This window comes from Salmo salar, chromosome ssa12 (assembly GCF_905237065.1).
Source record: "Salmo salar chromosome ssa12, Ssal_v3.1, whole genome shotgun sequence".
In the NCBI taxonomy this organism is placed as follows: Eukaryota; Metazoa; Chordata; class Actinopteri; order Salmoniformes; family Salmonidae; genus Salmo; species Salmo salar.
In genome coordinates, this window is record NC_059453.1 from 92,339,238 (window position 1) to 92,364,599 (window position 25,362).

Consider the following 25,362-nt stretch of genomic DNA (forward strand, 5'->3'; position numbering starts at 1 on the left):
GATGGGGACAGACATGTTATAGATATAGATGGGGACAGACATGTTATAGATATAGATGGGGACAGACATGTTATAGATATAGATAGGGGACAGACATGTTATAGATATAGATGGGGACAGACATGTTATAGATATAGATGGGGACAGACATGTTATAGATATAGATGGGGGACAGACATGTTATAGATATAGATAGGGGACAGACATGTTATAGATATAGATAGGGGACAGACATGTTATAGATATAGATGGGGACAGACATGTTATAGATATAGATGGGGACAGACATGTTATAGATATAGATGGGGACAGACATGTTATAGATATAGATGGGGACAGACATGTTATAGATATAGATGGGGACAGACATGTTATAGATATAGATGGGGACAGACATGTTATAGATGGGTCAGACATGTTATAGATATAGATGGGGACAGACATGTTATAGATATAGATAGGGACAGACATGTTATAGATATAGATGGGGACAGACATGTTATAGATATAGATAGGGACAGACATGTTATAGATATAGATAGGGACAGACATGTTATAAATATAGATGGGGACAGACATGTTATAGATATAGATGGGGACAGACATGTTATAGATATAGATGGGGACAGACATGTTATAGATATAGATGGGGACAGACATGTTATAGATGGGGACAGACATGTTATAGATATAGATAGGGGACAGTGAATGAGTGTATTTGTGGGTTAGGGTTAAATAGTCTCAAAACTGTTCTGTGTGTTTTCATCACAGTGCAGCCATCCTCCATCACATTGTATGTAAAGTGGCTGTTGCCTGTGTGTGGGGGTATATATGTGTGTGTGTGTGTGTGTGTGTGTGTGTGTGTGTGTGTGTGTGTGTGTGTGTGTGTGTGTGTGTGTGTGTGTGTGTGTGTGTGCGTTTTCATCCTCTCACCGTGCAGCCGTCCTCCATAACGGCGTATGTAAAGCGGCTGTTGCCCTCAGCTCTTATCTCCACGTCGTTGGAGCCCTGGAGCAGCACGGCCTTCTTCAGGTTTCCCGTGGCCCCGTCCATGTAGGCCACGCTGTTCTTGCAGTGGTAGGTGAGGTTCTGGCTAGCCTCGGTGGACAGCAGCCGCAGGAAGGTCATCTGGACGCTGGCAGTGTTGGCTGCCAGACTGTCATCACCATAGCTGAACTGTAGAGGGCAGCAGAGAGAGAGAGAGAGAGAGAGAGAGAGAGAGAGAGAGAGAGAGAGAGAGAGAGAGAGGAGGGGAGAACAGGGCGGTTAGGACCAGTACAACGATGGATATCATTTCACAATGTCAATGGTTAAAACTAGTGAGAGAGGACCGGGTGACAGGGATGTAAGAATCAAGCACATCATTATATCAGAACTATATCAGAATTTTAACTGACTTAGTGGCATTGATTGAGATAATGTACGTAAAAAGTAATTGTGTCGTATTTTTGTAAAAAAAACACAGGAATCCCCTAAAGGACTGAAACAGACTAATCACAGAGAGGCTTGAGTAAATAAGTGCACTGCACACTAAACAGATGTCACCTGAGATTGAAGAGGAAAAATCAGGATTGTATTATGGTGATAATATATAGAAGAGACCGAAGAGAGATTGAGTCGTGACTCACGTGGAATCCTCCGTTCATGGTCTCTCCGAACCAGACGTGTTTGGCAGCCTTGCTCTTGCTGGACCACCAGTTCTTCTTGGGGATGCTGGCAGGCTTGGGGTAGACGCAGGACTCTCCAGTCTCCATGTTACAGTAGACCTTGATGGCGTCTATGGTGCAGCCCTGGTTAGGGTCGATCCAGTACTCTCCTGCAGACAGAGGAGAAGGAGACGGCTCAGATTGAATCAGCTCTTATTACTCTATAAAACACACGTTCATATTTACTTTCTCTTTTGAATAAGACAGAATCTTCCAGACTTCCTAAATACGATGGAATTTTTGCCCGACCTAATCAGTGGGGACAGGAGAAACGTCACCTGACCAGGAGAAACGTCACCTGACCAGGAGAAACGTCACCTGACCAGGAGAAACTTTAGGGCCCTGAGTTCTTCCTGGTCAAGTCATGTTGCTTTGCTAAAACTCTTGACCCCTAAACAAAGAGCCAATCTTCGCTCCTATCCGTCACATACCGCTCTTCCAGTCGGGGTGGCACAGCTTCAGGTCTCTGCAAGTACGTGCAGGGTTCTTCTTGGAGCCCTCGGGGGAGCGGATGTTCTCGATCTGGTTGTTGAGGGACTTGAGCGTGGCGTCCACCTCGGCGTCGTGCGTCCTCAGGTTTCCGGAGGCCTGGTCGGCCCTCATGTACCTCAGGGGATCGGGGGACTTCTCAGGCTGAGACAAACCAGCGAAGGCAGACATGTCGATACCAGGGCCGGGAGGACCAGGAGGACCAGGGGGTCCAGAGTTTCCAGGTGGACCCTGAGATACACAGACAGAAAGATAGAATCCTTAATTGATTGAAGAAATTGGAAACTACGAGCTACAGGTGATGTGCTGCTACCAGGGCCATTGGTATTACAGAGGACGAAAACCACAGAGCAGACGGAACTTAAAGTACAGCTGGCATCAAGTGTTCATATGGCTGGCTGCCATCTCAGACGACACCCTGCTCCCTACACAGGGCCTTACTTTCACCAGAGCAAAGGTAGCACACAATACGGGGAATGGGGGGTGATTTGAGATTTGCACTATGTCACACACTGCTCTCTCCTCTCCTCTCCTCTCCTCTCCTCTCCTCTCCTCTCCTCTCCTCTCCTCTCCTCTCCTCTCCTCTCCTCTCCTCTCCTCTCCTCTCCTCTCCTCTCCTCTCCTCTTCCTCTCCTCTCCTCTCCTCTCCTCTTCCTCTCCTCTTCCTCTCCTCTTCCTCTCCTCTCCTCTCTAGTACTAAGATAAATTGAGAGACAGATGGGAGATGAGAGCGTTACTCACAGAGGGGCCTGTCTCTCCAGAGCGACCACGGGGTCCGGGGGGTCCGATGGGGCCGGGGATACCGTTGGAACCATCCTTTCCAGAGGGACCAACAGGTCCGGGAGGTCCCTACACAAAACACACACAAGGATTTAGATGTACTGTACAGTAGACTAGAGCTCTGCCTGCCATGCTCTTTGGCTGACAATAAGGAAGGATACATCTCAAAGCTTTGTGTAAGAGTTAACCATTCTGTCTATACTCACTCTTGATCCACTTGGTCCGGCAGGTCCAGAGGCACCCTGGTCTCCAGATTGACCCTATGGGGAGAGACAACGTGAGGCAATGTCTATAGGACATTTCTATGATATAGGGAGATTTGTGATACAGAGAGATTTGTTATGTAGAGAGATTTTGAGGTAGAGAGAGAGGTAGAGAGAAATAAAGGGTTAAGGGGGATTAGGGGGTACAGGGAGATTAGGGGATGCAGGGAGATTAGGGGGTACAGGGAGATTAGGGGGTACAGGGAGATTAGGGGATGCAGGGAGATTAGGGGGTACAGGGAGATTAGGGGGTACAGGGAGATTAGGGGGTACAGAAAGATTAGGGGGCACAGAAAGATTAGGGGTACAGGGAGATTAGGGGTACAGGGAGATTAGGGGGTATAGAAAGATTAGGGGGCACAGAAAGATTAGGGGTACAGGGAGATTAGGGGTACAGGGAGATTAGGGGTACAGGGAGATTAGGGGGTACAGAAAGATTAGGGGTACAGAAAGATTAGGGGTACAGGGAGATTAGTGGTACAGGGAGATTAGGGGTACAGGGAGATTAGGGGTACAGGGAGATTAGGGGTACAGGGAGATTATGGGGTACAGGGAGATTAGGGGTACAGGGATATTAGGGGTACAGGGAGATTAGGGGTAAAGAAAGATTAGGGGGTACAGGGAGATTAGGGGTACAGGGATATTAGGGGTACAGGGAGATTAGGGGTAAAGAAAGATTAGGGGTACAGGGAGATTAGGGGTAAAGAAAGATTAGGGGTACAGGGAGATTAGGGGGTAGAGGGAGATTAGGAGTACAGGGAGATTAGGGGTACAGGGAGATTAGGGGGTAGAGGGAGATTAGGGGGTAGAGGGAGATTAGGAGTACAGGGAGATTAGGGGGGTACTTACGGGAGGTCCGGGCAGACCCTGCAGACCAGTGAATCCTCTGTGTCCCTTCTGTCCTCTCTCGCCACCCTCTCCAGCCTCACCCTTGTCTCCACGGGGTCCTTGGGGTCCAGCCATTCCTCTGGCTCCAGCAGGCCCGGAAGGCCCAGCCGGTCCTTGAGCTCCCTATAGCACAGCCAAGAAACATACACAGGGTTAGGAAGGGCTGCAATACAATAGTATTTGAGTAAACCGTTATATCCAAGAACTTTATGGATGAATTAAAACATTATTAATATCCGACTGAACTTTATCACATATCCAGTTTATCCTGGCACGAGAAAATAGACAGAAAACAATAACATGGCCTGGGTTGTTCACCCCTGACGTCCTCTCAAGAGAGGGGGTTTTAGGGGTGTTATAAGGCTTCTACGGGTTGCCATCGGGGATGTTATGGGGGGTGTTATAGGGTGTATACTCACAGCCTCTCCCCTGTCTCCTTGCTTGCCGGTGGGGCCGACAGGGCCGGGGGAACCATTAGCTCCTGGGGAGCCAGGAGCACCAGCAGGACCGGTGTTACCACGGTCACCCTTGATTCCAGTGGATCCATCTCTACCGGGTGGTCCATCAGAACCAGCGTTGCCCTGAGAGACAATCACACATTGTTTAATGTCAGAAACATTAAACGCATAGTTAGTGATTCAGTTAATCAGTGAGTTAACGTATTGTACTGCAGGTATAGAGTTGATCATGAGAGGCCATAACGGTGACACTGTGCTGCATTGAATGGCACACTATTCCCTATACAGTACACTACATTTGGACAGAGCCCTATGCGGACCCTGTTTATAAGTATTGAACAATATAAGAACTGGGATTCTATTTCAGACACAACACGCTATGTGACAGACACTGACCTCTCTACCGGTCTCTCCAGCGGGTCCAGTCAGTCCAGGGGGTCCCACTGGGCCAGGGGGTCCACGGTCTCCGCTTCCACCAGGAGCTCCTTGTTTACCAGGCTCTCCCTGGGGAGATGGACACACAGGTTAGTTGGTGGACCACCAATAGGGGGCGGCACTCTAATCAATAGTCAAATCAATAGTCATATATTCAATGATCTTTTTCTTTGAATATTCATCCATCCATTCTTACATGAAATGGGTGGGGTGGGTACAAGGCAATTGACAGTACAATATTATTCTGTCATCTATAATAGGCTAATGAATCATAATGAATGAATGAATGAATGAATAGTCTAATGAATGAATGAATGAATAGTCTAATGAATGAATGAATGAATGAATAGTCTAATGAATGAATGAATGAATGAATAGTCTAATGAATGAATGAATGAATAGTCTAATGAATGAATGAATGAATAGTCTAATGAATGAATGAATGAATGAACGAATAGTCCAATGAATGAATGAATAGCCTAATGAATGAATGAATGAATAGTCTAATGAATGAATAGTCTAATGAATTAATAAATAGTCTAATGAATGAATGAATGAATAGTCTAATGAATGAATGAATGAATGAATGAATGAATGAATGAATGAATGAATGGTCTAATGAATGAATGGGATGTGTAATGTGGTGTATGTGACTTACAGAGGGTCCGGGCAAGCCAGGGATGAATGAATGAATGAATAGTCTAATGAATGAATGAATGAATAGTCTAATGAATGAATGAATGAATGAATAGTCTAATGAATGAATGAATGAATAGCCTAATGAATGAATGAATAGCCTAATGAATGAATAGTCTAATGAATGAATGAATGAATGAATGAATGAATGAATAAATAGTCTAATGAATGAATGAATGAATGAATAGTCTAATGAATGAATGAATGAATGAATAGTCTAATGAATTAATGGGATGTGTAATGTGGTGTATGTGACTTACAGAGGGTCCGGGCAAGCCAGGGAAACCTCTCTCTCCACGCTGTCCTGGAAGACCAACAATACCACGCTGTCCAGCCAGACCTGAAGGACCTGAAGGACCATCGGGACCCTGGGATGAGGAAGAGAAGTGGAAGAGGAGGAAGAGAGGAGGAAGAGAGGAGGAAGAGAGGAAGAAGAGGAGGAAGAAGAGGAGGAAGGAGAGGAGGAAGAAGAGGAGAGGAGGAAGAGTGGAGGAGAGGAGGAAGAGAGGAGGAGGAGGAAGAGAGGAGAGGAGGAAGAGAGGAGGAGGAGGAGGAAGAGAGGAGGAGGAGGAAGAGAGTAGGAAGAAGTGGAGAGGAGGAAGAAGAGGAGGAAGAAGAGGAGGAAGAGAGGAAGAAGGGGAGGAAGAAGAGGAGGAAAAGAGGAGAGGAGGAAGAGGGGAGGAAGAGAGGAAGAAGAGGAGGAAGAAGAGGAGGAAGAGAGAAGAGGAGGAGGAAGAAGAGGAGGAAGAGAGGAGAGGAGAGGAGGAAGAGAGGAGAGGAGGAAGAGAGGAGAGGAGGAGGAAGAGAGGAGAGGAGGAAGAGGGGAGGAAGAGAGGAAGAATAGGAGGAAGAAGAGGAGGAAGAGAGGAGAGGAGGAAGAGGGGAGAGGAGGAAGAGAGGGGTAGAGGAGGAAGAGAGTAGAGGAGGAAGAGAGGGGTAGAGGAGGAAGAGAGTAGAGGAGGAGAGGAGGAGAGGAGGAGTGGAGGAAGAGAGGAAGAGAGGAGGAAGGGGAGGAAGAGAGGAAGCAGAAAAGGAAGAGGAGAGGAAGAAGAGAGGGAGAGAGGAGGAGGAGGCGGACGAGAGTAAGAAGAGGAGAGGAGGAAGAGGAGAGGAAGAAGAGGAGGAGAGGAGGAAGTGGAGGGCAAGGGGACAGTGTGTTATTTTCAAGGATATCTGGTGAGTGTTTTCAACAACAACTAAACATTTTTCATCAGAAAAACTATAAAAATCTATAAATATACTGAAAAACTATATACATCAATAAACAAACTGAAAAAGTATAAAAATCTATAAACATACTGGAAAAACAAGAAAAAGCATTTGGTGTGCACTGCATCCAACTCCACTTCTGTGATTTAGGCCGGAGAGGAACAGAGTGTCTTATTATATCTGTTCTCTGTACTTGCCTGTCCAATTTCAGTAACTGCCAGCTATGCCGGCTGTTAGTTCAGTACTGCTCAGGGGGTGAACTGTACTACAGGGAGTGGGAAGTACAAAGTAAAACACTTGTCCTTTCTGCCATCACGTCTCTGTCCAGGGGAAGCCCACAGGTGATATTAACACCCTGGCAGACAGCAGTGTGTTTGGGCTGGTTATTGGGTCAGTGACGAACACATACTGACGGCCCTGTGTTGTGATGGGGACAAGGGAATAGTGTTGTCCATTATAAATGGACCTTTCTTTCATTCCCTGGACTGATGTCCATGCCGGTTGGGTTGGAAGTAAACCCAAGAGAGACTTTTAAGAAATAAAGCCAGTATTGTTTTATAGCTGCAAAACCCCAAAATGAATGTATTTCCATGTTAACTTGGGTGGTGGGATGTGTGTTGTGTGTTGTCAGTGACATCACAATCTGAAGATCACCACGAATTCAGCTTGTATTACCATCTTTTGCTTTGGTAGGGTGCTGGGTTGAACAAGAGTTGTCAAGCCCGTCCACTATGCCCCGGGTTGAGGCTTGGAGGACGGTACTGTAGTAATAAACAGGTGAACTTACAGAGGGACCATCCTCTCCAGCATCTCCTTTCTCTCCAGGGGCTCCAGCGGCTCCACGCAGCCCAGCGTCTCCCTGCCTGCCTGGGGGTCCACCGTCTCCACGCACACCCTTAGGACCATCTTTACCAGCAGGGCCAGAAGGACCAGCAGCACCAGGGTTACCCTGCGGAGACACATTTTTTACATTTTTTTAAATTTTTTATTTCACCTTTATTTAACCAGGTAGCCTAGTTGAGAACAAGTTCTCCTTTACAACTGCGACCTGGCCAAGATAAAGCAAAGCAGTGCGACACAAACAACACAGAGTTACACATGGGATTAACAAATGTACAGCCAATAACACAATAGAAAAATCAATATACAGTGTGTGCAAATGTAGTAAGATTAGGGAGGTAAGGCAATAAATAGGCCATAGTGGTAAAATAATTACAATATAGCAATTAAACACTGGAGTGATAGATAGTGCAAAGGATGAATGTGCAAGTGGAGATACTGGTGTGCAAAGAAGCAAAACAATAAATAACAATATGGGGATGGGCTATTTACAGATTGACTGTGTACAGGTGAAATGATCGGTAAGCTGCTCTGACAGCTGATGCTTAAAGTTAGTGAGGGAAATGTAAGTCTCCAGCTTCAGTGATTTTTGCAATTCGTTCCAGTCATTGGCAGCAGAGAACTGGAAGGAAAGGCGGCCAAAGTAGGAGTTGGCTTTGGGGATGACCAGTGAAATGTACCTGCTGGAGCGCGTGCTACGGGTGGGTGCTGCTATGGTGACCAGTGAGCTGAGATAAGGCGGGGCTTTACCTAGCAAAGATTTATAGATGACCTGGAGCCAGTGGGTTTGGTGACGAATATGAAGCGAGGGCCAGCCAATGAGAGCATACAGGTCGCAGTGGTGGGCGGTATAAGGCACTTTGGTAACAAAACGGATGGCACTGTGATAGACTGCATCCAATTTGCTGAGTAGAGTGTTGGAGGCTATTTTGTAAATTACATTGCCGAAGTCAAGGATTGGTAGGATAGTCAATTTTACGAGGGTATGTTTGGCAGTATGAGTGAAGGATGCTTTGTTGCGAAATAGGAAGCTGATTCTAGATTTAATTTTGGATTGGAGATGCTTAATGTGAGTCTGGAAGGAGAGTTTACAGTCTAACCAGATACCTAGGTATTTGTAGTTGTCCACATATTCTAAGTCAGAACCGTCCAGAGTAGTGATGCTAGACGGGCGGGCGGATGCGGGCAGCGATCGGTTGAAGAGCATGCATTTAGTTTTACTTGCATTTAAGAGCAGTTTGAGGCCATGGAAGGAGTGTTGTATGGCATTGAAGCTCGTCTGGAGGTTTGTTAACACATTGTCCAAAGAAGGGCCAGAAGTATACAGAATGGTGTCGTCTGTGTAGAGGTGGATCAGAGAATCACCAGCAGCAAGAGCGACATCATTGATGTATACAGAGAAAAGAGAGAGACTGGCCCTCCGATTTGACACACTGAACTCTATCTGAGAAGTAGTTGGTGAACCAGGCGAGGCAGTCATTTGAGAAACCAAGGCTGATGAGTCTGCCGATAAGAATGCAGTGATTGACAGAGTCAAAAGCCTTGGCCAGGTCGATGAAGACGGCTGCACAGTATTGTCTTTTATCAATGGCGGTTATGATATCATTTAGGTCCTTGAGCGTGACTGAGGTGCACCCATGACCCACACGGAAACCAGATTGCATAGTGGAGAAGGTACGGTGCGATTCAAAATGGTCGGTGATCTGTTTGTTAACTTGGCTTTGGAAGACTTTAGAAAGGCAGGGTAGGATAGATATAGGTCTGTAACAGTTTGGGTCTAGAGTGTCTCCCCTTTGAAGAAGGGGATGACTGTGGCAGCTTTCCAATCTTTAGGGATCTCAGACGATACGAAAGAGAGGTTGAACAGGCTAGTAATAGGGGTTGCAACAATTGCTGCGGATCATTTTAGATTGTCTAGCCCAGCTGATTTGTAGGGGTCCAGATTTTGCAGCTCTTTCAGAACATCAGCTGTCTGGATTTGGGTGAAGGAGAAGCGGTGGGCGGGGGGGGGGGGGGCTTGGGCAAGTTGCTGCAGGGGGTGCTGAGATGTTGGCTGGGGTAGGGGTGGCCAGGAGGAAAGCATGGCCAGCCGTAGAGAAATGCTTATTGAAATTATTGATTATTGTAGATTTATCGGTGGTGATAGTGTTTCCTATCCCAGTGGGCAGCTGAGAGGAGGTGCTCTTATTCTCCATGGACTTTACAGTGTCCCAGAACTTTTCTGGGTGTTTGCTACAGGATGCAAATTTCTGTTTTAAAAAGCTAACCTTTGCTTTCCTAACTGCCTGTGTATATTGGTTCCCAACTTTGCTGAAAAGTTGCATATCGCGGGGCTATTCGATGCTAATGCAGTACACCACAGGATGTGTTTGTTCTGGTCAAGGGCAGTCAAATCCGGAGTGAACCAAGGGCTATATCTGTTCTTAGTTCAATTTTTTTTTAATGGGGCAAGCTTATTTAAGATGGAGAGGGAAGCACTTTTGAACAGCAACCAGGCATCCACTACTGACGGGATGAGGTCAATATCCTTCCAGGATACCCGGCCCAGGTCGATTAGAAAGGCCTGCTCGCTGAAGTGTTTTAGGGAGCGTTTGACAGTGATGAGGGGTGGTCGTTTGACCCATTGCGGACGCAGGCAATGAGGCAGTGATCGCTGAGATCTTGGTTGAAGAGGTGTATTTGGAGGGCAGGTTCGTCAGGACGATATCTATGAGGGTGCCTGTGTTTACGGATTTAGGGATGTACCTGGTGTTAGGGATGTATCTCCTTGATAATTTGTGTGAGATTGAGGGCATCTAGCTTAGATTGTAGGACGGCCAGGGTGTTATGCATATTCCAGTTTAGGTCACCTAACAGTACAAACTCTGAAGATAAATGGGGGGCAATTAATTCACATATGGTATCCAGGGCACAGCTGGGGGCTGAGGGGGGTCTATAACAAGCGGCAACAGTGAGAGACTTTTTTCTGGAAAGGTGGATTTTTAAAAGTAGAAGCTTGAACTGTTTGGGCACAGACCTGGATAGCATGACAGAACTCTGCAGTCTGTCTCTGCAGTAAATTGCAACTCCACCCCCTTTGGCAGTTCTATCTTGGCGGAAAATGTTGTAGTTGGGGATGGATATTTCAGAATTTTTGGTGGCCTTCCTAAACCAGGATTCAGACACGGCTAGGACATCAGGGTTGGCGGAGTGTGCTAAAGCAGTGAATAAAACAAACTTAGGGAGGAGGCAATCAATCAATCAACCAATCAACCAACCAATCAGTCCATCACTCAACCGATCAACCTGTAAAACAAGCATCCAATCAAGCAATCAGTCAATTAACCAATCAGCAGGGTTAAAACCAGAAATGTAGCATACAAAACATGACAGACAGGCATACAGACAGTCAGGAGCAGGTCAAGACTCTCTGGGACAGTGGAGGCTCATCAGAGGAGGAAGGGGAGTGAATCCTCACTGAATGTCCTCAGTGAATGTCATAAAAATAAAAATAGTGAAACATTAAAAAAGTTATTATTTTTAGATTAAAATATACTAAATAGTGTGTTTGGACTGGTTATTGGATCAGTGATGAACACATACTGACTGCTACTTATGATGGGATGAGGGAATAGTGTTTCCCTATTATTTATTCAAAAATGAAGAAGAGAGAAGAGAGAGAGAGAGAGAGCTATATTTCATATTTTTTACTTACTTAGCTACTGAATGCAGCTAGCTAGTTTAACCTACTCAAACACTCGGCTCAAACAGAAAGTGATGCTATGTTAGCTAGCTGGCTATCCAACACTGGAACTCTTCCAAGTGAAGAAAAGCTTTTGGTTTTATTAATTTATTGCCACCGGGGCCTGCTGGTGTAACTACTAAACTGCTTTCTGACTGTACATTGTACTTCACGATTGTACCAGGTTTACTAACGCATTAGTTCTAGTAGCTTTGTTGTTGACTTGACATTAGCTAATATGGTGACAACAATGTAGGATGTGCGTAGTGGATAGCGGTTATGACATGAAGGTTCGGCTTGGATTTTTTTTTCTCACTGGTCACAGACAGCTGATGTGTTATGCACTGAAGTCCACAAGTGAAGGGAAAAGGTAAGAGAGCACGTAAATGCAAGAAGGAATTACACAATGATCTGGCTGAAAGTGAACTGTGTTTGCATGTGATCAGGGGTGTATTCATTCCGCCGGTTTTATTTTAAAATGTTTCTTAAACGGAGGCAACGGGGATAAACGTATCTGAAATTGTCCAATAGAAATTCTTGTTTGCAACTGTTGGACTAATGATTACACCATAGATCAGCTAGCAACATTATTGAATGTGGCAATGTCTGTCACCGTGATTACTCAAATTTCTCTCAACCTGTGGAACAACCTGTGTAAACTATCATTCATAGGCTAGGTTGTAGCAACCTCATGGTCTGTATAGGGAACATTAGAGTATCATGTAGTAGCCTAAACCTATCACTGTTACATTGAACTGGGTGAATGGAATATGAATGACAGTCATCCAATATGCTGTAATAGAAATAAGGCCATGCTATTTTAACAAAAGCATCTTCCTCTCTCATCTTGACCGCCATTTCTCTGCCCACAAACAGATAGGAGCAGGTCAGTATTAATAACAACCATCCAGACAGATAGGAACAGGTCAGTACTAATAACAACCATTCAGACAGATAGGAACAGGTCAGTACTAATAACAACCATTCAGACAGATAGGAACAGGTCAGTACTAATAACAACCATTCAGACAGATAGGAACAGGTCAGTACTCTCTGTAATAACAACCATTCAGAAGAACAGAATGAAACCAGGTTGATGTCATCTACATCCAGCGTTATTCACTACTGGTTCCAGTGGGAGAATCTACTACAGTGAATACTATACTAAATACTATAGTAAATACCAAAGTAAATACTTTACTAAATACTATACTAAATACTATATTAAATATTATACTTAATACTATACTAATTACTACAATAAATACTATACTAAATATTTTAGTAAATACTATACTAAATACTACAGTAAATACTATACTAAATACTACAGTAAATACTATACTAAATAATATACTAAATACTATAGTAAATACTATACTTAATATCTATACTAAATACTATACTAAATACTATACTTAATACTATATTAAATACTATACTTAATACTATACTAATTACTACAATAAATACTACACTAAATATTTGAGTAAATACTATACTAAATACTACAGTAAATACTATACTAAATACTACAGTAAATACTATACTAAATAATATACTAAATACTATAGTAAATACTATACTTAATATCTATACTAAATACTATACTAAATACTATAGTAAACACCACAGTAAATACTATACTAAATACTATAGTAAATACCAAAGTAAATACTATACTAAATACTATAGTAAACACCACAGTAAATACTATACTAAATACTATAGTAAATACCAAAGTAAATACTATACTAAATACTATAGTAAATACCAAAGTAAATACTATACTAAATACTATAGTAAACACCACAGTAAATACTATACTAAATACTATACTAAATACTATACTAAATACTATACTTAATACTATATTAAATACTATACTAAATACTATATTAAATACTATAGTAAATACTATACTAAATACTATACTTAATACTATATTAAATACTATACTTAATACTATACTAATTACTACAATAAATACTATACTACATATTTTAGTAAATACTATACTAAATACTACAGTAAATACTATACTAAATACTACAGTAAATACTATACTAAATAATATACTAAATACTATAGTAAATAATATACTTAATATCTATACTAAATACTATAGTAAATACTATAGTAAATATTATAGTAAATACTATAGTAAATACTATGCTAAGTAATATAGTGATGCTGAATGATTCTGTGTTGGTCTGTTTATTGGTTTCAAACCTAGAAGGATGCATGGGATTCCAAACGCAAGGTTCAGTTTGAAATGGAATCCATTTTTGTTGATATGTCTAAGTCTATATATATATATATATATAGCTGGACATTATGTTGTATGATTTTAACAAAGTGATGATTGATTTCACCCTCTGAATGACCATAATAGTCTGTATGTTTCTGAAATGTATCAGGAAACTATTGGAAAAACTTGGAATTACATAAAAGAGATCCTTCATTTTGGAAAATGTTTACCAACATGGTTACAACCACATAAAAACAATGCCTTTTCTATTCCAGTCAAATCCAACACTTCAGATTACAGTGAACACTTCTAGTTTACGAGTATGTTGTGTATCGCTGATAAGTGATTGTAAGTGATTGTACTTACGTTGGGACCAGGGGGTCCGACTCTGCCGGCAGCACCCGGGAAACCAGTGGCACCCTGTCAGTGAGAGAGGTTGTTGATGAAATGGAAACGTGACAAAAAATATAAACAACAATGCAGAAATTAAATATACAATATGAGATTTATACTTACAGGGGGTCCCTGAGCACCGCGAGCACCTTTAGGTCCAGAAACGCCAGTAGGTCCCTGAAATGAAGGAAATTGTCTGATAGTCAGTTTTATGAAGAAACGTGAAGTAAGTAACTCCAACAGAATATTTGGTAACCAATAACACCTCGATATTTTTAAATTTCAAGAAAAAGTTAAACTTACGGAAGGTCCAGGAGCTCCAGAGGGTCCCTGGGGTCCAGGAGCACCAGCGTCTCCCTTCTGGCCGCCCTCTCCCTGCTCTCCCTTGGCTCCGGGCTGACCATCAGATCCCTGGGGTGAGACACGGGGAGAAAGACAGCTCAGACAGCTACTTGCTTCAACATACAACAAGCAGCTTGCGTCATCATCCATTTTATCATCCATTTGAATGTATGAGACGGTCCTGTAAATGATGCAGTCCGGGATGTTGACGGTAGGACTGACAGTGAGAGAAAGAGCATCAACAGTACAGTGTCCTTGGTGAGATACTTACAGGAGGCCCAGCGAAGCCAGCAGGCCCAGGAGGTCCGGTCTCACCCCTGTCTCCCTGTTAGGAGAGAAGACGGGACAAGTTGAGCAGAATCCACATCCCCTAACATATCCTTCTTCAAATGATGTATCATGTACTGTATCAAGTTCTGTGTTAATTCAATTGTTCTATTGAGAGCTGGAGAGTATAGCAGGACAACAGGATTGTGAGTGAATGTAATTCTCTACTCTGGATCAATACAGTAGCCTAGAGATGGCAGAAGACTTGAATCAGACAGCTGAGGCAAAGTAAAAATATATTTCAGATGTAATACATGCCATTTAGCAGATACTTTTATCCAAAGCGTTTTGCATTCAGGTGTGCATACATTAAAGATATTGGTGGCCCCGGTAATCGAACCCGCAATCCTGGCGTTGCAAGCGTCATGTTCTACCAACGGATATATACAGGACCACAAGTCATTTTTACTTTATCCTAATTTGTGTGTGTGTGTGTGTGTGTGTGTGTGTGTGGTACCTACAGGAGCACCACGGGCACCGGCAGCACCGGAAGGTCCAGATGGACCAGATTCACCCTAAAGGAGGAAACACAGAGGTCAGAGGGCAGTCACAGAGGTCAATCATACAGATATCAGTCCATATATCACACCTTATATGGAGTGTCTTTATCATACAGATATCAGTCCATATATCACACCTTATATGGACTGTCTTTATCATACAGATATCAGTCCATAAATCACACCTTATATGGACTGTCTTTATCATACAGATATCAGTCCATAAATCACACCTTATATGGACTGTCTTTATCATACAGATATCAGTCCATATATCACACCTTATATGGACTGTCTTTATCATACAGATATCAGTCTATATATCACACCGTATATGGACTGTCTTTATCATACAGATATCAGTCCATAAATCACACCTTATATGGACTGTCTTTATCATACAGATATCAGTCCATATATCACACCTTATATGGACTGTCTTTATCATACAGATATCAGTCCATAAATCACACCTTATATGGACTGTCTTTATCATACAGATATCAGTCCATAAATCACACCTTATATGGACTGTCTTTATCATACAGATATCAGTCCATATATCACACCTTATATGGACTGTCTTTATCATACAGATATCAGTCCATATATCACACCTTATATGGACTGTCTTTATCATACAGATATCAGTCCATAAATCACACCTTATATGGACTGTCTTTATCATACAGATATCAGTCCATATATCACACCTTATATGGACTGTCTTTATCATACAGATATCAGTCCATATATCACACCTTATATGGACTGTCTTTATCATACAGATATCAGTCCATAAATCACACCTTATATGGACTGTCTTTATCATACAGATATCAGTCCATAAATCACACCTTATATGGACTGTCTTTATCATACAGATATCAGTCTATATATCACACCTTATATGGACTGTCTTTATCATACAGATATCAGTCCATAAATCACACCTTATATGGACTGTCTTTATCATACAGATATCAGTCCATATATCACACCTTATATGGACTGTCTTTATCATACAGATATCAGTCCATAAATCACACCTTATATGGACTGTCTTTATCATACAGATATCAGTCCATAAATCACACCTTATATGGACTGTCTTTATCATAGAGATATCAGTCCATATATCACACCTTATATGGACTGTCTTTATCATACAGATATCAGTCCATAAATCACACCTTATATGGACTGTCTTTATCATACAGATATCAGTCCATAAATCACACCTTATATGGACTGTCTTTATCATACAGATATCAGTCCATATATCACACCTTATATGGACTGTCTTTATCATACAGATATCAGTCCATATATCACACCTTATATGGACTGTCTTTATCATACAGATATCAGTCCATAAATCACACCTTATATGGACTGTCTTTATCATACAGATATCAGTCCATAAATCACACCTTATATGGACTGTCTTTATCATACAGATATCAGTCCATATATCACACCTTATATGGACTGTCTTTATCATACAGATATCAGTCCATAAATCACACCTTATATGGACTGTCTTTATCATACAGATATCAGTCCATATATCACACCTTATATGGACTGTCTTTATCATACAGATATCAGTCCATATATCACACCTTATATGGACTGTCTTTATCATACAGATATCAGTCCATAAATCACACCTTATATGGACTGTCTTTATCATACAGATATCAGTCCATAAATCACACCTTATATGGACTGTCTTTATCATACAGATATCAGTCCATAAATCACACCTTATATGGACTGTCTTTATCATACAGATATCAGTCCATAAATCACACCTTATATGGACTGTCTTTATCATACAGATATCAGTCCATATATCACACCTTATATGGACTGTCTTTATCATACAGATATCAGTCCATATATCACACCTTATATGGACTGTCTTTATCATACAGATATCAGTCCATATATCACACCTTATATGGACTGTCTTTATCATACAGATCGTGAGAGGTAAACTCCCAACAGATGATATGGCTGTGTGTTGTTTTTTTTCTGACTGATCGAATACAATCATTAAAATAATGAATTAACTATTATACAAGTTTAAAGACAAATTGCTCACCTTCTCTCCGTTGGGACCAGCTGGGCCGGGAGGACCAATGGGACCAGTCAAACCCTATAAGAGTTAGACACGGAAAAAGACGGAAAAGAGAAATGTTTCAGTACAATATTTAGTATATCTGTCCTTCTGCTGTTGTCTCACTGTACACAAATGCCCGTGAACAAATGAACAATTTAAGTGTAGTGTGTATACATGGAATTGCTGGAGGGAATATTTAAATGTATTGATTATTAAACGGTCGAGTGAGTGAGGTCATCAATGTGATGAATATTAAATGGTAGAGTGAGTGAGGTCATCAATGTGATGAATATTAAATGGTAGATTGAGTGAGGTCATCAATGTGATGAATATTAAATGGTAGAGTGAGTGAGGTCATCAATGTGTTGAATATTAAATGGTAGAGTGAGTGAGGTCATCAATGTGATGAATATTAAATGGTCGAGTGAGTGAGGTCATCAATGTGATGAATATTAAATGGTAGCGTGAGTGAGGTCATCAATGTGATGAATATTAAATTGTAGAGTGAGTGAGGTCATCAATGTGTTGAATATTAAATGGTAGAGTGAGTGAGGTCATCAATGTGATGAATATTAAATTGTAGAGTGAGTGAGGTCATCAATGTGTTGAATATTAAATGGTAGAGTGAGTGAGGTCATCAATGTGATGAATATTAAATGGTAGAGTGAGTGAGGTCATCAATGTGATGAATATTAAATGGTAGAGTGAGTGAGGTCATAGGGCTGGGTGACACGGTGGATGATGATGATGATGAGGCTGATGAGGATGATGGTCACTCACTCTTGAGCCGTCTTTGCCAGAAGCACCCTCAGGTCCCTTCTCTCCGTTGTCACCCTGTGGGACACAAAAAAATGACATTATAATTGCACTACTAACTGCATATAATTCAATATGCAATCACATCAATTGTTGCCAAACATACATCTGTTACTATTGTCTCAAGCAGATCCTGTTGCTAAGTACACGTCCCTTTCACAGCTTATTATTATTATGAATCATATTGCCTTACAATTCATTGCATTAGCTACATTACATTAACATGACTGTTCCTCTGCTGCTCTCAAGCAGGCACCACTTACTCTGTCTCCCTTAGGTCCGGGGATGCCCGAGGCTCCTCTCTCTCCGGGCATACCCTGCAGACCGGGGGGTCCCTGGGCACCCGATGCACCACCTGGTCCGATCGCTCCCTGGAAAACAGAACAGAATGGACACAAAAACTGTCAACAGCTGCAGGGACACCGTAGGAAAAGTAACGGAATGCAGAAGGGTATGTTGTTGTTTACTTGTCTCATTATATGCCCAACTATAATTGTCCCTCAGGTGTGAACCAAATTGATGGAATTGAATTGAATAGATGGAATTTAACAGAACAGTATTCTCCCCACAATGAGAAAATAGACCTGTTCACAGGGACATGATTCATCATGAGGAAATAGACCTGTTCACAGGGACATGATTCATCATGAGGAAATAGACCTGTTCACAGTGACATGATTCATCATGAGGAAATAGACCTGTTCACAGTGACATGATTCATCATGAGGAAATAGACCTGTTCACGGGGACATGATTCATCATGAGGAAATAGACTTGTTCACAGTGACATGATTCATCATGAGGAAATAGACCTGTTCACAGTGACATGATTCATCATGAGGAAATAGACCTGTTCACAGTGACATGATTCATCATGAGGAAATAGACCTGTTCACAGTGACATGATTCATCATGAGGAAATAGACCTGTTCACAGTGACATGATTCATCATGAGGAAATAGACCTGTTCACAGTGACATGATTCATCATGAGGAAATAGACCTGTTCACAGTGACATGATTCATCATGAGGAAATAGACCTGTTCACAGTGACATGATTCATCATGAGGAAATAGACCTGTTCACAGTGACATGATTCATCATGAGGAAATAGACCTGTTCACAGTGACATGATTCATCATGAGGAAATAGACCTGTTCACAGTGACATGATTCATCATGAGGAAATAGACCTGTTCACAGGGACATGATTCATCATGAGGAAATAGACCTGTTCACAGTGACATGATTCATCATGAGGAAATAGACCTGTTCACAGTGACATGATTCATCATGAGGAAATAGACCTGTTCACAGTGACATGATTCATCATGAGGAAATAGACTTGTTCACAGTGACATGATTCATCATGAGGAAATAGACCTGTTCACAGTGACATGATTCATCATGAGGAAATAGACCTGTTCACAGTGACATGATTCATCATGAGGAAATAGACCTGTTCACAGGGACATGATTCATCATGAGGAAATAGACCTGTTCACAGTGACATGATTCATCATGAGGAAATAGACCTGTTCACAGTGACATGATTCATCATGAGGAAATAGACCTGTTCACAGGGACATGATTCATCATGAGAAAATAGACCTGTTCACAGTGACATGATTCATCATGAGGAAATAGACCTGTTCACAGTGACATGATTCATCATGAGGAAATAGACCTGTTCACAGGGACATGATTCATCATGAGGAAATAGACCTGTTCACAGGGACATGATTCATCATGAGGAAATAGACCTGTTCACAGTGACATGATTCATCATGAGGAAATAGACCTGTTCACAGTGACATGATTCATCATGAGGAAATAGACCTGTTCACAGTGACATGATTCATCATGAGGAAATAGACCTGTTCACAGTGACATGATTCATCATGAGGAAATAGACCTGTTCACAGTGACATGATTCATCATGAGGAAATAGACCTGTTCACAGGGATATGATTCATCATGAGGAAATAGACCTGTTCACAGTGACATGATTCATCATGAGGAAATAGACCTGTTCACAGTGACATGATTCATCATGAGGAAATAGACCTGTTCACAGGGATATGATTCATCATGAGGAAATAGACCTGTTCACAGTGACATGATTCATCATGAGGAAATAGACCTGTTCACAGGGATATGATTCATCATGAGGAAATAGACCTGTTCACAGTGACATGATTCATCATGAGGAAATAGACCTGTTCACAGGGATATGATTCATCATGAGGAAATAGACCTGTTCACAGTGACATGATTCATCATGAGGAAATAGACCTGTTCACAGTGACATGATTCATCATGAGGAAATAGACCTGTTCACAGTGACATGATTCATCATGAGGAAATAGACCTGTTCACAGGGACATGATTCATCATGAGGAAATAGACCTGTTCACAGGGATATGATTCATCATGAGGAAATAGACCTGTTCACAGTGACATGATTCATCATGAGGAAATAGACCTGTTCACTTTGACATGATTCATCATGAGGAAATAGACCTGTTCACAGGGACATGATTCATCATGAGGAAATAGACCTGTTCACAGTGACATGATTCATCATGAGGAAATAGACCTGTTCACAGGGATATGATTCATCATGAGGAAATAGACCTGTTCACAGGGATATGATTCATCATGAGGAAATAGACCTGTTCACAGTGACATGATTCATCATGAGGAAATAGACCTGTTCACAGTGACATGATTCATCATGAGGAAATAGACCTGTTCACAGGGACATGATTCATCATGAGGAAATAGACCTGTTCACAGGGACATGATTCATCATGAGGAAATAGACCTGTTCACAGGGACATGATTCATCATGAGGAAATAGACCTGTTCACTTTGACATGATTCATCATGAGGAAATAGACCTGTTCACAGTGACATGATTCATCATGAGGAAATAGACCTGTTCACAGGGACATGATTCATCATGAGGAAATAGACCTGTTCACAGGGACATGATTCATCATGAGGAAATAGACCTGTTCACAGGGACATGATTCATCATGAGGAAATAGACCTGTTCACAGGGACATGATTCATCATGAGGAAATAGACCTGTTCACAGGGACATGATTCATCATGAGGAAATAGACCTGTTCACAGGGACATGATTCATCATGAGGAAATAGACCTGTTCACAGGGATATGATTCATCATGAGGAAATAGACCTGTTCACAGGGACATGATTCATCATGAGGAAATAGACCTGTTCACAGGGACATGATTCATCATGAGGAAATAGACCTGTTCACAGGGACATGATTCATCATGAGGAAATAGACCTGTTCACAGGGACATGATTCATCATGAGGAAATAGACCTGTTCACAGTGACATGATTCATCATGAGGAAATAGACCTGTTCACAGTGACATGATTCATCATGAGGAAATAGACCTGTTCACAGGGACATGATTCATCATGAGGAAATAGACCTGTTCACAGTGACATGATTCATCATGAGGAAATAGACCTGTTCACAGGGACATGATTCATCATGAGGAAATAGACCTGTTCACAGGGACATGATTCATCATGAGGAAATAGACCTGTTCACAGGGACATGATTCATCATGAGGAAATAGACCTGTTCACAGTGACATGATTCATCATGAGGAAATATACCTGTTCACAGGGATATGATTCATCATGAGGAAATAGACCTGTTCACAGGGATATGATTCATCATGAGGAAATAGACCTGTTCACAGTGACATGATTCATCATGAGGAAATAGACCTGTTCACAGGGACATGATTCATCATGAGGAAATAGACCTGTTCACAGGGATATGATTCATCATGAGGAAATAGACCTGTTCACAGTGACATGATTCATCATGAGGAAATAGACCTGTTCACAGTGACATGATTCATCATGAGGAAATAGACCTGTTCACAGGGATATGATTCATCATGAGGAAATAGACCTGTTCACAGGGACATGATTCATCATGAGGAAATAGACCTGTTCACAGTGACATGATTCATCATGAGGAAATAGACCTGTTCACAGTGACATGATTCATCATGAGGAAATAGACCTGTTCACAGGGACATGATTCATCATGAGGAAATAGACCTGTTCACAGGGACATGATTCATCATGAGGAAATAGACCTGTTCACAGGGACATGATTCATCATGAGGAAATAGACCTGTTCACAGGGATATGATTCATCATGAGGAAATAGACCTGTTCACAGTGACATGATTCATCATGAGGAAATAGACCTGTTCACAGTGACATGATTCATCATGAGGAAATAGACCTGTTCACAGTGACATGATTCATCATGAGGAAATAGACCTGTTCACAGGGACATGATTCATCATGAGGAAATAGACCTGTTCACAGGGATATGATTCATCATGAGGAAATAGACCTGTTCACAGGGACATGATTCATCATGAGGAAATAGACCTGTTCACAGTGATATGATTCATCATGAGGAAATAGACCTGTTCACAGTGACATGATTCATCATGAGGAAATAGACCTGTTCACAGGGATATGATTCATCATGAGGAAATAGACCTGTTCACAGGGATATGATTCATCATGAGGAAATAGACCTGTTCACAGGGACATGATTCATCATGAGGAAATAGACCTGTTCACAGGGACATGATTCATCATGAGGAAATAGACCTGTTCACAGTGACATGATTCATCATGAGGAAATAGACCTGTTCACAGTGACATGATTCATCATGAGGAAATAGACCTGTTCACAGTGACATGATTCATCATGAGGAAATAGACCTGTTCACAGGGACATGATTCATCATGAGGAAATAGACCTGTTCACAGGGACATGATTCATCATGAGGAAATAGACCTGTTCACAGTGACATGATTCATCATGAGGAAATAGACCTGTTCACAGTGACATGATTCATCATGAGGAAATAGACCTGTTCACAGGGACATGATTCATCATGAGGAAATAGACCTGTTCACAGGGACATGATTCATCATGAGGAAATAGACCTGTTCACAGTGACATGATTCATCATGAGGAAATAGACCTGTTCACAGTGACATGATTCATCATGAGGAAATAGACCTGTTCACAGTGACATGATTCATCATGAGGAAATAGACCTGTTCACAGGGACATGATTCATCATGAGGAAATAGACCTGTTCACAGGGACATGATTCATCATGAGGAAATAGACCTGTTCACAGTGACATGATTCATCATGAGGAAATAGACCTGTTCACAGGGATATGATTTATTCAAAGAAACAACATCAAATACAAGGAGAATTGTACCCAGTGGGCAAAAATGTTTGAAAGTAATTATTGTAATTTCAAAAGATACCTTCAGGGGTATCCACATCTTCATCATTAAACTTAAAAAAATGTAATTTCCTTTCTGATATTGGATGGTTTCAGAGTATATTATATTTGAGAACCATTCTAAGGTTGTTTGGGACATAATTAAGTTTTCCATTGCAATATGCATGCTCAATCAGCACAGCTAAATTATTTCAAACAGTATTTGATCTGAGGTCTGAGCTGTTTAAAGAGTTGACATTGTTGTTGAATCTTCTTCTTCTACTACACTGAGTATACCATACATTATATTGAGTTACACCCCCTTACTAGTGTGATTCTGGCCAGCTAGTAAACCGCAAATTCTACTAGACGTAAATTATATAAGCTGGGTGACATTCTACTAGCCTGGGTGACATTCTACTAGCCTGGGTGACATTTTACTAGCCTGGGTGACATTCTACTACCCTGGATGACATTCTACTAGCCTGGGTTACATTCTACTAGCCTGGGTGACATTCTACTAGCCTGGATGACATTCTAATAGCCTGGGTGACATTCTACTAGCCTGGGTGACATTTTACTAGCCTGGGTGACATTCTACTAGCCTGGGTGACATTCTACTAGCCTGGATGACATTCTACTAGCCTGGGTGACATTCTACTAGGCTGGATGACATTCTACTAGCCTGGATGACATTCTACTAGCCTGGGTGACATTCTACTAGCCTGGGTGACATTCTACTAGGCTGGGTGACATTCTACTAGGCTGGAGGACATTCTACTAGGCTGGGTGACATTCTACAGAATGGATGACATTCTACTAGCCTGGGTGACATTCTACTAGGCTGGGTGGCATTCTACTAGGCTGGGTGGCATTCTACTAGCCTGGGTGACATTCTACCAGCCTGGGTGGTATTCTACAAGCCTGTGTGACATTCTACAAGCCTGGGTAACATTATACTAGCCTGGGTGACATTCAACCAGCTTGGGTGACATTCTACAAGCCAAGGGTCCAACATTTTTTTTTCATTTTCATTTTAGTCATTTAGCAGACGCTCTTATCCAGAGCGACTTACAGTAGTGAATACATACATTTCCTGCATTTCTTTGTTTGTTTTTTGTACGGGCCCCCCGTGGGAATCGAACCCACAACCCTGGCGTTGCACACACCATGCTGGCGTTGCAAACACCATGCTCTACCAACTGAGCCACAGGGAAGAGAACATCTTGAATATTAGGTGACAAGACAGGTCTCCACAGTGTGTTTGTCTCACCTTGGGTCCGTCAGTTCCAGGAGTTCCAGGCAGACCACGAGGTCCCTGCAGCCCCTGAGGCCCAGCACCTCCTCTCTCTCCTGGGAAACCACGCTCACCCTACAGGGTGACAAACAGAGACAGGGATGGACGGTTCATATTATTGCTCAGCATTACTCCATATGAGTTCCTCCATGTCTCCATAATAGGAGTTAGCTATGTGAACATTGTAGGTGGAGGAGATGAAACTCACTCTGGGTCCAGTGGCACCAGCAGCTCCACCCTCTCCTGGAACACCCATGTCACCGGGCTTGCCTCCCTCACCAGGTGGGCCGGGAGGTCCGGGCAGACCCTGTATACAGGAAGCAAATCAATGAATCAATCAGTGAATCAATCAATCAACTAACCACGTGGCTATTGTTATCTCTTGAGAAGTGTAGTTGAGTGTCAATGTGATTGGACACATGTAGTCTATATGTCAATGTGATTGGACACATGTAGTCTATATGTCAATGTGATTGGACACATGTAGTCTATATGTCACT

At 42.0% G+C, this 25,362-nt stretch overlaps 1 protein-coding gene across 2 annotated transcripts in view; it reads right to left on the reverse strand.

The window, feature by feature from the left end:
* Positions 1-25,362, reverse strand: part of col2a1b (collagen, type II, alpha 1b) — an 86,493-nt gene that overhangs the window by 2,533 nt on the left and 58,598 nt on the right. For both annotated transcript variants that reach the window (XM_045691949.1, XM_045691950.1), the window contains 20 exons: positions 25,071-25,169; positions 24,839-24,937; positions 18,506-18,613; positions 18,207-18,260; positions 17,409-17,462; positions 15,260-15,313; positions 14,743-14,796; positions 14,433-14,540; positions 14,253-14,306; positions 14,103-14,156; positions 7,712-7,873; positions 5,976-6,083; positions 4,981-5,088; positions 4,546-4,707; positions 4,088-4,249; positions 3,182-3,235; positions 2,937-3,044; positions 2,138-2,426; positions 1,629-1,816; positions 934-1,176 (listed from right to left, as the gene is read on the reverse strand). In XM_045691949.1, coding sequence (XP_045547905.1) covers positions 934-1,176; positions 1,629-1,816; positions 2,138-2,426; positions 2,937-3,044; positions 3,182-3,235; positions 4,088-4,249; positions 4,546-4,707; positions 4,981-5,088; positions 5,976-6,083; positions 7,712-7,873; positions 14,103-14,156; positions 14,253-14,306; positions 14,433-14,540; positions 14,743-14,796; positions 15,260-15,313; positions 17,409-17,462; positions 18,207-18,260; positions 18,506-18,613; positions 24,839-24,937; positions 25,071-25,169 — 2,322 coding nt within the window. The remainder of the gene's footprint in view (positions 1-933; positions 1,177-1,628; positions 1,817-2,137; positions 2,427-2,936; positions 3,045-3,181; positions 3,236-4,087; positions 4,250-4,545; positions 4,708-4,980; positions 5,089-5,975; positions 6,084-7,711; positions 7,874-14,102; positions 14,157-14,252; positions 14,307-14,432; positions 14,541-14,742; positions 14,797-15,259; positions 15,314-17,408; positions 17,463-18,206; positions 18,261-18,505; positions 18,614-24,838; positions 24,938-25,070; positions 25,170-25,362) is intronic.